We start from the raw sequence: 15,466 nt of genomic DNA, 5'->3' as shown, positions 1-15,466 counted from the left end.
AATTAGCCGAGGAGGCCAAAGCTTAGAGGAGGATTTGGGGCTGGGAAAAATACAGTACAGAGGTAACTCACCTCGCTGAGAGCCGGAGGGGAGAAGTGAGCAGCATTTCTGCAGGAACGGGCAGGGGAGGAGGGCAGAACCCGAGGCTGTGCCTACAACCCAGGAACCAGTCAAGAGAGAGGGGGAGGGCAGGAGGCCTCGTCAGACAGGTGCCAGGAAGGCGGGGTGGCTGGCTAGGTCACAGGCCTTGGGGGGTGAGGGTAGGGGATGCGGAGGGTGGGGCAGGGAAAACTACCTGGAAGCTTTCAGCCAAAGGGAGGCTAGGGCAGTTTTGACGGCATAGCATTAGAAAGAAAATGGGCATGGCCTCTCTTCGGAAATACTTAGCAATGAAGAGACTGCTCAGGGGAGCATTCCCTATTGCCTCCCGTCTCCCCTCCCTTTTATGTATATATTTCCATATTAAACATTAGAATATTTACATATATTTAATGCAAAGAGAGTGTGAGCGAGGAGATGGAACCCGGAGAGAACGAACTTTTGACAGCACGAAGGAGAAAAACAGATGGCTTACAGTCCCAGGAGAGGCAAGAAAACGTTCAATCAAGACGACAGGAGGAGACCGTTCTTCAGAAAAGCTGCCACAATTTAAACTCCCCGCATACATTAATGGGAGTGTCCTCCACGACTGCCCTGGGAGTGTTATTAAAAAGCAACACAAAACCGAGAAACTCATTCAGTCGTCACACGGGCAAAATTATCTATTTTAAAGTTTTATTTCTTTGATTATACTACCGAAGTTGTCAAGTTATTTCCCATTTGTGTATCACCTTTCGCAAATTTCTCATTCATGTGTTTTACTCACTTTTCTACCAACACGTTTGTTATTTTCTTCCTGATTTCTAAGGGCTACTTTTTAGGGCTATAAATCCATTGTTATACATGTTGCAAAATAGTCTTCCTGTTCGCTGTTGGCCCTAATGAACATGTGGCCCTGTGGATGTATACATCCAAGTCATAGCAATGCACATGCTGTGATTTAGCAAATAAACTTATGATTTACCTTTAACAAACAATCTTGAATGTGAACAGGTAATAATACACATGAATAATACAGAAGCACTCTTTACAACAAGGGAAGGAAATAGTGCAATAATAGAATCTATTTGAAAGTATAGTCACTGACAGAATTCTGTAGTCGTGAAAAAAAGCACAGGAATGTTTTAAGATACAGCTCGCTAATATAGTTCTAAAATTAAGAGCAGCCTCTAAATAAAATGTGAAGAATTTTAAACTAAATTTATATTCTGCATGTTTTCCAATTATTTTATAATCAGTAAGTACTGCCTTTATATCGAGGAGGGGTGGAGGCAAAACCCAGTTACTAACTGTAGTGCTGTTCTTATTATTGTTAATCTAATGTTGTAGCATTTCTGTGTATCAGGGAAAGAGCCAGCCTGAGGCAGGAATAGGGAGGGACACCCCAGGGTCAAGGGTCAACAAAGCAAAATGCTGAGGAGACTAGGAGGTGCAGTGGGCCTCTTCCAAGGCTGTGAGGAGACCCAGGGAGGCTTAGTCTCTGAGCCCGAGTACCACGCCCCAATGCACCCCCCACCTCTACCCTCTGGTCTGGGCTCAAACCTGGGCCCTTTGCTCCAGAGTCATCAAGGGGGACCACCGCTTTGGGAACTGGCTCTCTGTAAAGTTGCTGGGTGGGCAGTGGTGGGTTTTTAGAACAAAGTCACTCACAGAAATCACACATTAAGGGGGCTGCCTGTGAAAATGCCAATGCTTTAAGTTAGCAACTAAAACAACAACAAAAAAAAATCACCCCACACTTTGCGTCAAATAGACAGAAGGCCTGAGACTCGGATTGGCTCAAATGTTGGAGAGGGGCTGCTATGCTGATTGGTCGCTATTTCCAGAACAGCCGAAGTTGAAACGCATGGCTGGAGGGCTCAGGTGAGGAGGCCGTGACTACCTGTCACGGTGGGCACAGGGGAAAATGTTTACCGCATCCTGGCAGCTTGGGACCTCCCAGGGAGGAAGCCAGCAGGGCAGACGGGGCGGGTCTCTGTAATCACAGTCTTCCCGAAAAGTATCCTTTAACACGGGAGGGAGTGTTTCCTGTCACTCAAGCCAGCCTGCAAAGCAATGGGATTCTGACCCTGGGGGAGCTACATATTGAAATGTGGGTACGGAGACTCAGTCTGTGAGAGGCAGAAACTTTCCCATTGGCGACTAACACTCCACCTCTCTCTGGGGGTGGTAATTAAGTTAATGTCAGATTAATGACCGGTAAGATTGTTATGCCTGATGGTAAAACCTTCTAAACACACTGGAGTTTTCACCCGGCACTGGAAATTTATTTCCGTGAAAGCAGATTTAGCCAAGTAGCCATCAGCCACATTATTATTCGCTTCTTTTAAATGTAAGTCAATTTAATATGAAAGACCACCTTCACATTTAAAACTTGCTCCCTTAAAGGGCACATTTAGCAAATGAATGGAGATCAACTGAACACATTCTAGTGTCCGGTGGAGGTGAGGATTAGCATTTCAGTCGCTCTTTATCATGTTCTTTCTTTGGGGGGACACTTTGGGGGGACTAAGAGAATCTCAACAAAATGTGCCTCATCAGGTTTCTCTGGGCCGACTGAAAAATTCTGGCGTGTGTATGTTTGTGCAAAATCGGCGTATGATAGTCAATAGATGACCAGCCAACGCCAGTCACTCCTCCATTTCCACATTCGGGTCCAAACCAGTTTACAACACACTTTAAAATGAAAGGATTCTTCTTGGGCAGGTTTCCTTAAAAGGTTCACACAAAGTACAAGGCGAGGAAAAGCTACAGGTCTGTGGCGTTGTAAACTTTTAAGGCAAAATGCCTCGCGATAACCCATACAAACAAAAGAAACCACCGCCAGCAATCTCCCCTTCCAACCTCATATTAAAAATGAGTTTTCCCATACAAGGCGAATTTCCTATCAAAAATACATTCCATTATCGATGCCTGATCGGTTAACGTCCTTCGTCCTGACAAAGCGTTAGCAGTTCCAACTCATACAGCACTTACCCACCTGTTTAGAAATTAAACCTTTCTGGTGCTCAGAGAGACGGAAAAGCCTGTTTCTCCCAGGCTTAGAACACTTCCCCACCAAATCTTAGCCTACCCATGATCATTCCCAGGCCCGTGAAACTTTTAAGCGGCTCAAATAAGAGAAAGACTCCTACCTTGGGCTTCTCGTGCCCCTTCAGTTTTTGTCCGCTGTCAATGGCTGCATCTTTAGCAGTCGGGGACTGCAAGCATCCGAGGCAACGGACACAAAAACGGGCTTTCTTCGGCTCACTGCTGTTCCCAGGCTTTTACGTGGTGTCTTGGGCTCTGCCTGCTTAATTCATTCCCGATTCTACTGAAAGGAAGTCCGGCCCGGCGAGACTGGCGGGCTAGCGATTGCTGGAGACCGTTTTAACGGCAAGAGCAAACTAACCACCTCCCATGCCCCCAAAACAAGCGTGTGAAGACACTTGAAGGCCCCCCAAATTTCCAAAGAGGGCCTATTACTAAAGAAGAAAAAGCCACGAGACAAAATCGAGCAATCTAGATGTGACCCTGAGAACAACACTCTTCACTTGGAGCAGAGCTTCATCTGTGGCTATTATCCCGGGCTTTGCCTGGCGCTACTGAATGGTTGCCATGACAACATGGTAAACAGGATTCAAGTGACCAGGAGGGGTGTAAGGGGATTGTTTTGTTCGGGGAGAAGAATGGTTGCTTTAATGCCTCCTTTACTAAAATTTCCTGAAAAGGTAAGGCTGCCTTTTTATGAGGCGTCTGTCTGTATGTGATGTTCTCAAAAGTCAAGATGCTAGCAAGGGGCGCTCCAGTTACAGGCAAGCAGGCGACACGAGGGGCAATCAGAAGGACAGGAAGAATTATGGAAGGTTCCTCGATTCCAAGGGGGCATTTTCCAGGAGGTATGTGGAAGAAACGGAACCACCCCTAAAGGCTGTGAGACCAACTGAACGCAGAGAGGAGTCAAGGGGGCTGATGATCCAGATAGCTCTAAGATGTCCTAGCTCCCTGGTGCTCCTGATGCTTTTGCTCTCCTCATTTTCTCATGTGGTTTTTATGGGTTTCTTCCACACAGAACAGTATCATTTGCGTTTTATCCTGCGCAATAGAGATCTCTCTCTCAGCACTTCGCCTTTCGGCCAATCAAAAACAGTCCTATTCTTAGGAACTATTACCTGAGAAAATGTTCATCGTATTGGGAACAGACTGAATACTTGGCATTTTGACACTTCCTGACCACGTGCATATGTCAAAACTCAAAGAGCCTTCAACACAGATAGCCTTAATGTTAACTTTGGACTTCGGAATACTGGTTCATTAATTATAATAAACACGCCAAACTCACGTACTCATGTACAATGTTAATAGGAGGGAAAACTCCGTGCGTGCGTGCGTGTGTGTGTGTGTGTGTGTGTGTGTGTCGAGGGGGATGGAAAGAGATATGGGAACTCCATGCGATATGCTCAAATTTTCTGTAAATTTAAAATTTTCTAAAAATTATAAAGTCAATTTTAGGGGCACCTGGCTGGCTCAGTTGGTAGAGCATCCCACTCTTGATTTTGGGGGTCATGAGTCCGAGCCCCACACTGGGTGTATAGATTACTTAAAAAGAAATAAAAGATAAAGTCAATTTTTAAAAATTGAAATAAATGTTTATCCTGTAACAGCGTCAAGGAATAAAGAAAATTTTTAAAAAACCCAACAAACAAACAAACAAAAACCCACAGCAGCAGTTACAACAATCTGCCAAAGATAGGTGATTTAAAACTAAACTCAAAAAGGAAAAGGGCTGGCAACAGTCTTAGGAAGCTTTTCCTGTGATCCAGCATAAACTGGGGTTGGAATCTGCGAGGACGGAAAGAGCTGTAGTAAAAACGTGGAGCGTGTTCTCCGTCTCCCACCTACAGCGCAGGGATGAATTCTTCCACATAGTCCAACACGGCTGTTTCGTGTCCCCCTTAGCTCATTTACTACCTACAACTGTCCGCTACACAGGTGCTGCCCTGCCCTCATCCACACCTCAGAGAGGAGGAAGCAACCCCAAGGCCACGGGACTGCCCAGCGACAAGAGTGGGGACAGGAACCTAGGCACACAGCTCTGCTCCACATCTGTCTCGCCCCATGGCCCCTGCGGGGCCCTGCCATAGGCCTCCCACCCACACTCCCAGGACCACGGCGCCTCCTCACGTCCTGTGTCTGGCCCGAGCGGAGCACAGCCATCTGTGACCTCGGTGTAGAGCACCAATGGATGACCCTGTTCTGCAGGAAAGCCTGTGAGTGCAGAGAGGGAGAGCAGAGAGGTGCCGGCTAGCATCGTGTGCTGATATTTGAACACAAAAGGGCTGAATCATACTAAGGATATCACCCTAATACTGATCTGCTGGTATATCCTTAGGGTCACTTGCACCAACATCAATCAAAGAGGTTCCAGAAGCAAAAAACATGCCTGAAATAAATTAACTAGAATGAAACCTGCAGCCGTCAGGATTAAAAGTAGCAAGTCAGCAGGTGCCTGACTGGCTCAGTCTGTGGAGTATGGGCTCTTGATCTTGGGGTTATAAGTGTGAGCCCCACACTGGGTTACATAAGATAAAAATCTTTAAAAAAAAAAAAAGTAGTAAGTTAGGTCTCTATCTTTGGCAAAGTTAAGCACTCATATACCATGAGTGAGTGCACCATGTACTTGGATAAGTGATTCAATTCACCATTCACTGAGCACATACTGTGGCCTGGACACTGAGCTAGGCGGCATGGTGCAAGGACAGGCAAGGTAGGTCCTACAAAGTTGTACTTGCTTAAGATCTTCCATATGCAGAGGACACTTTATTCAGAAAATAGGATTAGGGTAGAGAAAACAATGACTAAAAAAAAATTGCTGCAAGAAAGCTCAGTAAGGCTAATGACAAGTAAGAAGAATAAAAGGAAAGAGAAAAAGATTTAGGAAGAACAGGACAAAAATTCAAGGTAGGAAATATGCCACATGATCATCAGAACTTTTTAAAGAAATGTTTGGTCTTTGTTTAAAAAAAAGGGGGGGGGTGGGGAAGGGGATGGCCCGGACGGCTCAGTCGGCATCTCAGGATCCTGAGTTCAAGCTGGAGACAGAAAACAAAAAACACAACCCCCCCCCCCCAAGAAAACAAATGGCAGGCAGCACCTGGATCACACAAATATAAAGTCCCCAGGCCTGAATGCGCTGAATTCATGAATTCATTCACGGAATCACTGGGCCTCTGGAAACAGGAGGTTTAGGTTTTCTTAATGCCTGCACGGTGTGTCCTCACTTCCGGTGCGGCGGCAGCCTGTCTTGGGTGTTGTCCAAATGAGGAAGTTAGTCTGATATAAACAGTGGCACCATGACAGAGCGGGACACGGGTCATCAGGATCCATGTAAGTGCAAAGCCCCGGCATCCTCTCAAGTCTTTCAAGGACCACCATGTGAGAAGCCGACAGGTCCTTGTGTCTCAGGGCTCACGGAGGGTGCTTCAAAGACAAGGCCACCATGATCGGGTTAACTCTTTCTCCAGCTCTGTACTCCGCCTGAGATTCCAATTTCCAGCAAACATGACGGCAGTGCCCCCTCAGGGACCTCAGTTTCCCTTCCCCTGGGGCCTCCCCGTGGCGCTTCCCTCTCCTCACTCTTCCCCTCTTCCCTCAGATAAAGCTCACTCCCAGCCGCCATGACTGCTAGAAGCCTCCCTCCACTGGCCTTCAGCCTCGAGGTGATTCAGGTGACCCACGTCCTGCCTTTTTGGAGGAGACTCTGACAGAATCTTTGAGGATATTGTTATGTTGGGTTGAAAGCCTGAGGAGGATGCTGCCGGAAATGAGGATGTTTCCCCCCTAGGATCCAAGGGTTCCTCACATCAAACCTCCAGAAGGAACAGTGAGGAGGGTCAGCCAGGCACGTTCCTGACAAGGGACAGCCTCACCTTCCCCACATTCGAGGCTGGGAACTGCAGACAACCAGGGCTCACACCCCGGAAGGTTTCCCTGATATGTATCAGTTTGTTCCCTTCTTTAATTCTGTCCTGCACTTCCTCAGGGTTTTTCTGAGGAATGTTAATGACAGACTTTTCTGACTAGAACTTATTTGCTGAAACACCAGGCGGGGACAGAAGGGAGAGATCACAGGCCATGGGCCACCCTTGGGGAGAAATTCTGATGAAGCAAAGCAGGTTTCCTTCGTTAGGGAAATCTCCCGGTGTTGGTTTGGACACTCTTGAGCCAGAAACTAGTACTGCCCAGTGAATCACAACAGAAAAAAAGCTAACAGGCTACACTGCCGTCTAAGAATTGTCTAACGGAGAAGTCTGCCCTTTGTAAACTCCAAAATTCGAAGCCGAGTGGAAGATTACATCCTGCAGTGCTGTGTAAGGCAAAGAACTGACTGCACACAAGCCCCTGTGCAGAGGCAGGCTTTTTTATTTTTCTTTTTAACTTTTTATTTTAATTCCAGTATCGTTAACACACAGGGTAATATTAGTTTCAGGTGTACAATATAGTGATTCAATAATACGTCAGCTGGTGCTCGTCACAAGGGAACGCCTTCATCTCCATCACCTGTTCTGCCCATCACCCCACCCCCTCCGCTCTGGTGACCAACATTCTGCTCTTCACAGCTAAGAGCCTGTTTCTTGGTTTGCCTCTTTTTTTCCCCTTTGCTTGTTTGTTTTGTTTCTTAAATTTCACACATGAGTGAAATCATACGGCATTTGTCTTTCTCGGACTTACTTCATTTAGCATAATAGCTTCTAGCTCCATCTATGTCTTTGCAAATGGCAAGATTTCATTCTTTTTTTTTTATGGCTGAATAATATTCCATTGTATTCAAAGGTAGGCTTTTTAAAATTTGCCTCCTAACTTGGCACCAGAATTTCTCAACGCTAGTGAAATGTCTTTTATACAATACCTAAGATTAGCTACATGCTGTTTCTAAAAAAAAGTCCACAATTACTATAGCTGAATTGACAGAATGTCTAGCATTTCAGTTATATTCTCCCTGCTTGCACTTGCTTTTCAAAGCAAAACACAAAAATCCCAAATAACAAAAACCTTGTAATAGTCCCAACAAAGGATTTCCAGATGCTTTAGGCCCAAGCACCCACTCTGAGCTTCCCACTTGTCAAGGAGGGGAGGCAGCCTCTCCTACAAGCTCAGGGCCCACTGGGCTGTGTGCTCACACTCAAAAAAGCTACCACAGGAGTCTGGGATATGTTAGATATGCTCCTAAAAGCACAAAGCAACTCCTTCACTTTCTCTAAGGCCACATTTCTTTAGGCCACAGACTTTGAAGCCACTGTTTTTACCCCTCTGGTCATAGAATTTTCAAAAATAAACCCTCCAGAATCTGCCCAAACCCATGATCCATGCTCCTGAATGACGCACAATATACCTACATACACGTAAGCTTGAGTACATCCTCTCAAGGTCCCCTGAAGAACAAATGACTGGAAAAGGGTATGAGGTAGGGACAGACAGTCTCATCCCTTTGCACCAGAAATATATACTCCCCATCTACGGGGTGATGGCAGGTAGGATCTTCCCTGTGAAGTTTCTAGAAGCACCAACACTTGGACAGAAGAAAACTCGTAATAAACTCCACAGGAGGGCTGTTTACATACATTTCATTGACCATCAACACTAGTAACATCTGATATTTTCAATGGGACCAAATGAATGCTAACAAGTCGTAATTAACTATTTCCATATTCTAATTTGCATCTTCACACTTAAAAATCACACCTACATCTTGGGCCTCGGACAAGTCGGTTCATGCGTCTGAGCCTTTAGTTTCTGGTTGCATTTAAAATGGTACCAAGACACCTTTCCAGAGTCTCCTATGGCCCATCTCTTGGTGAGCATTAATTAGTGTCTACCACAGGTCAGGCGACGGAAAGACCGTAGGCAGGACCTATGAAATAGGAGGCTGGGCTGGCTCATTCCCTTAAATGCAAAAACCAAAGCAACTGGGCACAGTCAAACCCCAGCCAGAAAAAACAGACACCGAAAAGAGGTAATTTCTTCAATATTCTGCCTGCTGAAGAGTTTCCAAGCGGGCCTAATTTCAAAAGCAATTACAATTTAAAGGAAAAATTCCATGTCACCTGAGAAAAAAACAAATACATGAGGCACCGAGTTTTTCAAATTAAAATTTCTATCCTTATATTAGTGCTGGCATGGCGGGTCCCCATTTCACTAAATCTAAGATACCAGTGCCTATAAACCTGCATGATTAGGTTACACATCCCAGGAACAGGAAAAGAGCTCCCAATGAAACTATGGCTTGCCAGAAGCTGTAAAATGCACCCCAATACCCAGGTCCTTACATTTTGGGAAAAAAATGGCATGCCTGAAAGATAAAATATGGTATTATTAACACTGTTGTAAAGAGGAAGAGTAACAGGTCAAACAGCTCCTGTGAGTATAGACCCAAAGCGTGAAGTCCATTTGTATTGTAAATACTGCCCACTGAGGTTATGAAGTGAAATATAAACCAGCCGACATGGTATATTATTATGTTTTGACTAATTTCCTACATTGTGTTCCAAAACTACATATTGTATATGCTGCCATTTTTGTGATAATCTAAGACATCTGAATATAAATTCAAGAAACAGAAAGACGAGCTACTCTTTTAAGCTACCAGAACAGATGCACAGATCTTCCACATAGGACCGATCTCAGCTGCTTTATGCCATACAAATACCAAATTCCCCACCATCGCGGCTCATACTAAGCTAGCAAACTTAACAGGTTACTCTTGGTTAAAGAAAGCATCCACTTTTGCCTTCCTAGAAGACAGAGAGTTCAATATTCCTGTTCTTAGAAACATTTTTAAACCATAAATGAGGAATCACTAATATTAAAGTCACAGGCAACTGGTAAACAAGATAAAAAGGAAGATCTAGCATCAGCAAAGTTATCACAATATAACACAAGTCTCAGGGGAAACAGTTCATGTCAGATTCCTTTGCTCAAGCCTTATTTCCACATGAGGGACCAATGACATTTCTGTCTTGGGGGGGGCGGTTCCCTATCTTCGGGAGGTTACCAAGAGTTGATTATTTCCCAAATCAAGATAATTTCCATTTTTCAACAACATTTTAGGGCAAGGTGCCCATTTAGTCTTGGATTCAGCAACTACATACATTGAATACTAAATTTTCTTTGTTTAGATAGCTTCTTGTAACACTCATATTGTTTCTGATCAGGCTATGTAGCATTAAAAAGCTAACCTCACAGAGCCTACCCATGAAAACTGATGATGGCAGCCTTTCAGGGGTTTTCAAATTAGGCCTGACCACATGGTTAGAATCCTTCAAAGTCAGCATTGCTACTTAGAATACAGAGCCTTCATCATGTTTCTTGTTTAAGAAAGCAACATGAAGGGCGCCTGGGTGGCCCAGTTGGTTAAACGACTGCCTTCGGCTCAGGTCATGATCCTGGAGTCCCGGGATCGAGTCCCACATCCGACTCCCTGCTCAGCAGGGAGTCTGCTTCTCCCTCTGACCCTCTTCCCTCTCGTGTGCTCTCTCTCTCTCTCTCTCTCTCTCTCAAATAAATAAAATCTTTTAAAAAAATAAATAAAAGAAAAAAAAAGCAACATGAGAAAAGAAATCAACCACAAAACCTACACCAACTATCTCTTCCATAATAGAAGCCTGCCCCAAAATTTCAAACCAAATCCTTTAAAAAAAAGAAAAAAAGAAAAAAAATCGTGAAAGCTTCACAATATTTCCTTTTAAACTAGATTTCTCTAAAGCTTAATAGCATCCTTCAGAAGCAGACAAATAGGCCCAAGAGACGAAGGGAATTTTTCCATTTAATGTTAGGTTATAATAATATCATATATCCTTCGAACCATCTATGATGAAAGGACTATAGAGAAAGTGCCCCAGGAGGCGGTGTCCTTAAAGATCCAGCCTCAGCCTAGCACTGCTGTAAATCTTACCTTCTGCGTGTTTGGCTTGATACAGCGAACAAAGAAAGGATTAGAGGAGCTTAGCGTTGCCATTAAGGAATGCAGTGAGTCCTATTAGAAAGGAAAAAGTATATGTTGATTTAGTCTCTTACTATGCCATTCTTTAGATTTCTTAGCATTCTAGGCACTGATCAGAAACAGGAATAAAAACCAATATAAATCATAGGACTAATAGGAGTTTTTACTTTTAATATTGTCATTCTGATATAAAATAAAGCCAAGATACTACAATTCGTAGTCACTGAAATTATTTCACAGTATACAGAGCTCATTTATCACTTCTTTGAAACAGTATCATTAAAAACAAAAACATTGTGTTAACCAGCAAAAAAGTAACCCCAGGCTATTTCGATGATGTTGCGTACAAAAAACCTGTCCTATCCCCCTTGGAGTTTTTTTCTCCTAATTCATTATTTCCATCAAAATGACAGTCTCTACCAGTATCCCACAATCTCTCAACTCTTACCCTCAAATCACCAGGCAGATCAATCTTCTGTAATACTGCTTTCTTTTTTTGCTTGTTTTTTAAGATTTTTTGTTGTGGTGGTTGTGAAGAATTTTTAACATTTCCCAAAGCAGACAGAGTATGTAATGAGCACTCATCACCAGCTTCAGCTCATGGCTAATCTCATTTCATCCGATCCCTGTCTGCGTACATATTATGCCCACCCCTCATAGGAAAGCAAATCCCAGACAGCGTATTAGTTCATCCCTCAAGATTTCAGTATGTGTTATTAAAGGCTACACACTTTCAAAATGTATGTCGTCACCAGATCATCATCCTAAAAAGCTTTAATAGGAATTCTTTAATACCAATATTAAAAGAAGCAACTGTCTCAAATTTCATGTTAAATCTTCAAATGTCTCAAATTTCATAATTTTTAAATGGTCTGTTCTTTGGGGTGCCTGGGTGGCTCAGTTGGTTAAGCGTCCGACCCTTGGTTTCAGCTCAGGTCACGATCTCAGGGTCGTGAGAGGGAGCCCTGTTGGGAGGCTCCACGCTCAGTGCAGAGTCTGCTTGAGTTGCCCTCTCCCCATCCCCAAATAAATAAATAAATCTTTAAAAAAAAATGGTCTGTTTTTTGAAATCAGAATGTAAATGAAGTTCTCGTATTGCAGTTGACGGGTCTTTAAGTCTCTTTAAAACCACTGGTTTTCCCTCCATTTCTGGCTCCTTTTCCTTCTTACAGTCTTGCTGAAGAAACTGGGTTGTCTAGGGCACTGCACTGATGAGTTACTTCTCTGCTTCGAAAGCTTTAGGATTTCTCACAGATGACAAAATGGCCTGGTACACATGGCCCTTCATATCTTCTGGTACCAGTTTAACTCCATACAAGGCATCCTGTCAGCTGGCTCCACCCATACTCTTACAGGGACAGAATCCAAAACTCCTGTCTCAGGACTCCTTTCTCCTGTCTGGTCTCTTGACCTGGACGGCCTGCCCACTCTCTGCCATTTCCTTGATTCCTAGCGCAATTTAACCCCCAAATATCCACAAAGCCTTCCAAGGCAATTCCAGGCAACGCCGTCCTAGAAAAAGGAAACGTAACAACTCCACCGGCAGACTAAGAGTCTAGGTTTTAGAGTCAGACAGGTTCACTTCAAATCTTAGTTTCAGTCCTCGGAGGGACTGAAGGGGTCTCCATCTCTCTAAACCTGTTTCCTCATCTGTAAAACGGGGACCACAGTACATACTTACAAGGTCATGGGAGAAATGAACAAGATAGCATACATGAAGCGACTAGCCTGGTGACTGGCACGTAATACATACACAGTAAGTGGCAGCTATTTTTATTATAACCTACCTGGGTCAAACCTGCCCGTCCTATCACACAATCCAGCACCATCAGCAATGCTGGTGTGTCCCTGGCTCATCACCAGCTGCCCTGTACAACAGACCTCACACAGAACCCCACTGGATGCATCCTGCTCTGGGCAACTAAATGAAAGACAGACTCTTTGAAGGCAGATTTAATAAATGTCTATTGACTGACATGCCTCCACTTCTCTTCATATTAGGATCTGTTACTTGGGGGTAAAACAGAACAATTAAGTTCGGAAAATAGTCTTTGTATGCTCTACCTCTAAACTTTCTAAAATGGCCAAACCCTTAAAATGCAAATAAGAATGGTCCTTATTTTCTCTGAATTCTGGGTATCTGGACAAGGTAACTGACATTGGCCTTACTTAAATATGCACTTACTTGGTCATTATTCCTAGTTATGATACTGCCAACGTATCTGGGAAAAATACAAAAATCCACACGTGGAAAGAAATATACTCTATATTCATATGAGCCTCTAAATAAAAATCAGAGTGATCCCACATGGCCAAAAGGTCCTTCAACTTAGAATATGGAGCTATTTATTTTTAACAAGACAAAAAAAATATCTACGTTTTCATCTGACTCGGAAAAAGTTTATTTTATTTCGAAAGCACTGTCTGGTGCCATAAAAGAGAAAAAAACCAAATACTTTTATGGACCTCACATCCCCCCAATTTCTGCTTTCAATTCCTAAAATCACAGCAACCGTGGACTCATGAAAGCCAGCAGGGCAGACTAACCTTGAACTGGGAGCTGACTGTAGGCCGTCGATGTTTGCTTCCACATTTCAAGGTATCCTGGTTATTGCGGCTTGAAACGTGTTCAAACAGGTCATAGATGAAGTCGAATCTGTGTGAGCAGAGAGCAGGAGGGCCGTGAGGGGCCCAATAATTAGGTGTTGGATTCCTGTAGTTACCATGCCTGTTTCCCACTGAAAGTGACCCACGAAGTCCAGGAAGAACTGGAACAGCTTCCAAAGATTTCAAAGCAACCATTGCCAAGGAGCTTTAGGCACTGGAAAAAAAAAATTGTGGCCCCCCCCTTCTGAGCACTAGCATCTTGCAGAAGAGAAGTAGACTGGGATGAAAGTGACCCAGGGTGACATGCCACTGAGGAGCGCTGTGTTTCCAGAGGGCCACCTAATTTCCTTGCAAGCCTTAATGTCTTTGCCTGGTGGAGGCAGACGGTTTTGCACATCTCACAGTGTTTCGCAGATCCACCCAGTTAACACAGGGAAAGGTGCTCATCTGCAGTGAAGTACACTGGAGTTTCAATCCTGCCTCCATCCCTTCCAAGCCACAGGACTTGGGCAGATGCTGGACTTAGCCTCATTTTTCATTTGAAAAATGAAGGTATAAATTTTAGAATTTATGTTATTGCTAAAAAATTCTATAAAATTACCACTACTAATAAAAAGTAAAAGGCTTCTCAATAACTTCTATCTTTCTTGCATGGAAGATGCTACAGCCATGGGCTGTGAAGTGGGGGGCGGGTGGCTTCCCTGAGAGCAGGGAAGGCCTGGAGGACATCCGAGCATCCACCCCTCCCAAGGCGGCACCGTCAAGGCTGTCCCGCCACTTCTCACTTTGCCCCCATCCCTTTTTCATTTTTGTTCCAGGGTGCTATTTCGTGCTCACCCTTTCAGGTTCTCTAACTGTGCTTTGAGTGCTTTGGAGAAAAGCTCGGGTTCCATTAAAATGTCACAAGTGTCAAAGGTGAAAGAGAGCAGAGCCAGCAACAGCCCAAGCCCCTCACAGTTTTGCAGAGAGAAACCTGGACTGGAACAGAAACTTCTTTACTCCAGTCACAAAACCCCTTTACGTGAAGGCAGAGGCGACCAGCCAAACACCACCCTGCTGACCTCCACACCTGTGATCTTCCCACAGCCAAAGGGTTCTATCTAACATCAAGGTCATTTGTAAATGTATCATTTAAAATCTAACAACTAAGAAATTGCTTTGATAGATAACATGCTATGGTTTTTTCAAACATCACCACTCTTATTTTTTTTAACCTTTTTTTTTTTTTTTTTTGAAATAAACTCTGCCCCCAATGTAGGGCTCGAACTCAGGACCGCGAGATCAAGAGTCACATGCTCTACCGACTGAGCCGGCCAGGTGTCCCTGAGTATTGCCATTTTTATAGACCCAAAAACTCATCTAAAAATAGGAACAGCTGACAGTGCTGTAAACGGCTAATCTTCCCACAGGAAAGTTAAAACAAATCTAAATATCTTCCAGGTCTAAGCTCCTAAACTGACGTTGTAGGTGGGCTTCCTTCACCCCAATTCACAGCTGTCTGTGTGACCAGGTGGCCACCGACATTTACATTCCTAAAAGTATTAGGGTTTTTAATAATTGTGCTACTTTCCTTCCTTGGATAATAAAAATTTGTTTCTGTAAAGAGATTCATGCTGGATCTGAAACAAGTATCGAAAGCTTCAACCCAAGGGTTATTTCTTGCCCTTTCTCCCACACACAGCCTCCTGCTTTAATACACACAAACGGCTAGACTAACCAGCTACTGATGTAATGGTGTGAATTTACAATTCATGAATGAATAAACGAACGTGTAAGTTTGTC

The 15,466-nt window shown here is 43.9% G+C and overlaps 1 protein-coding gene and 1 long non-coding RNA gene across 3 annotated transcripts in view; one reads left to right on the top strand and one right to left on the bottom strand.

The window, feature by feature from the left end:
• Positions 1–15,466, bottom strand: part of MYO10 (myosin X) — a 207,049-nt gene that overhangs the window by 59,343 nt on the left and 132,240 nt on the right. For both annotated transcript variants that reach the window (XM_025867451.2, XM_073891075.1), the window contains 2 exons: positions 13,625–13,733; positions 11,030–11,110 (listed from right to left, as the gene is read on the bottom strand). In XM_025867451.2, the coding sequence (XP_025723236.1) occupies positions 11,030–11,110; positions 13,625–13,733 (190 nt within the window). The remainder of the gene's footprint in view (positions 1–11,029; positions 11,111–13,624; positions 13,734–15,466) is intronic.
• Positions 3,240–4,423, top strand: LOC141372412 (uncharacterized). Its single transcript, XR_012377637.1, has 2 exons — positions 3,240–3,809; positions 4,151–4,423. It is a non-coding gene; the product is annotated as an uncharacterized lncRNA (long non-coding RNA).

This window comes from Callorhinus ursinus, unplaced genomic scaffold (assembly GCF_003265705.2).
Source record: "Callorhinus ursinus isolate GAN/ISIS: 27379988/994484 unplaced genomic scaffold, GSC_fseal_2.0 scaffold3, whole genome shotgun sequence".
Lineage (NCBI taxonomy): Eukaryota > Metazoa > Chordata > Mammalia > Carnivora > Otariidae > Callorhinus > Callorhinus ursinus.
This window is presented reverse-complemented; position numbering and strand designations above follow the sequence as displayed.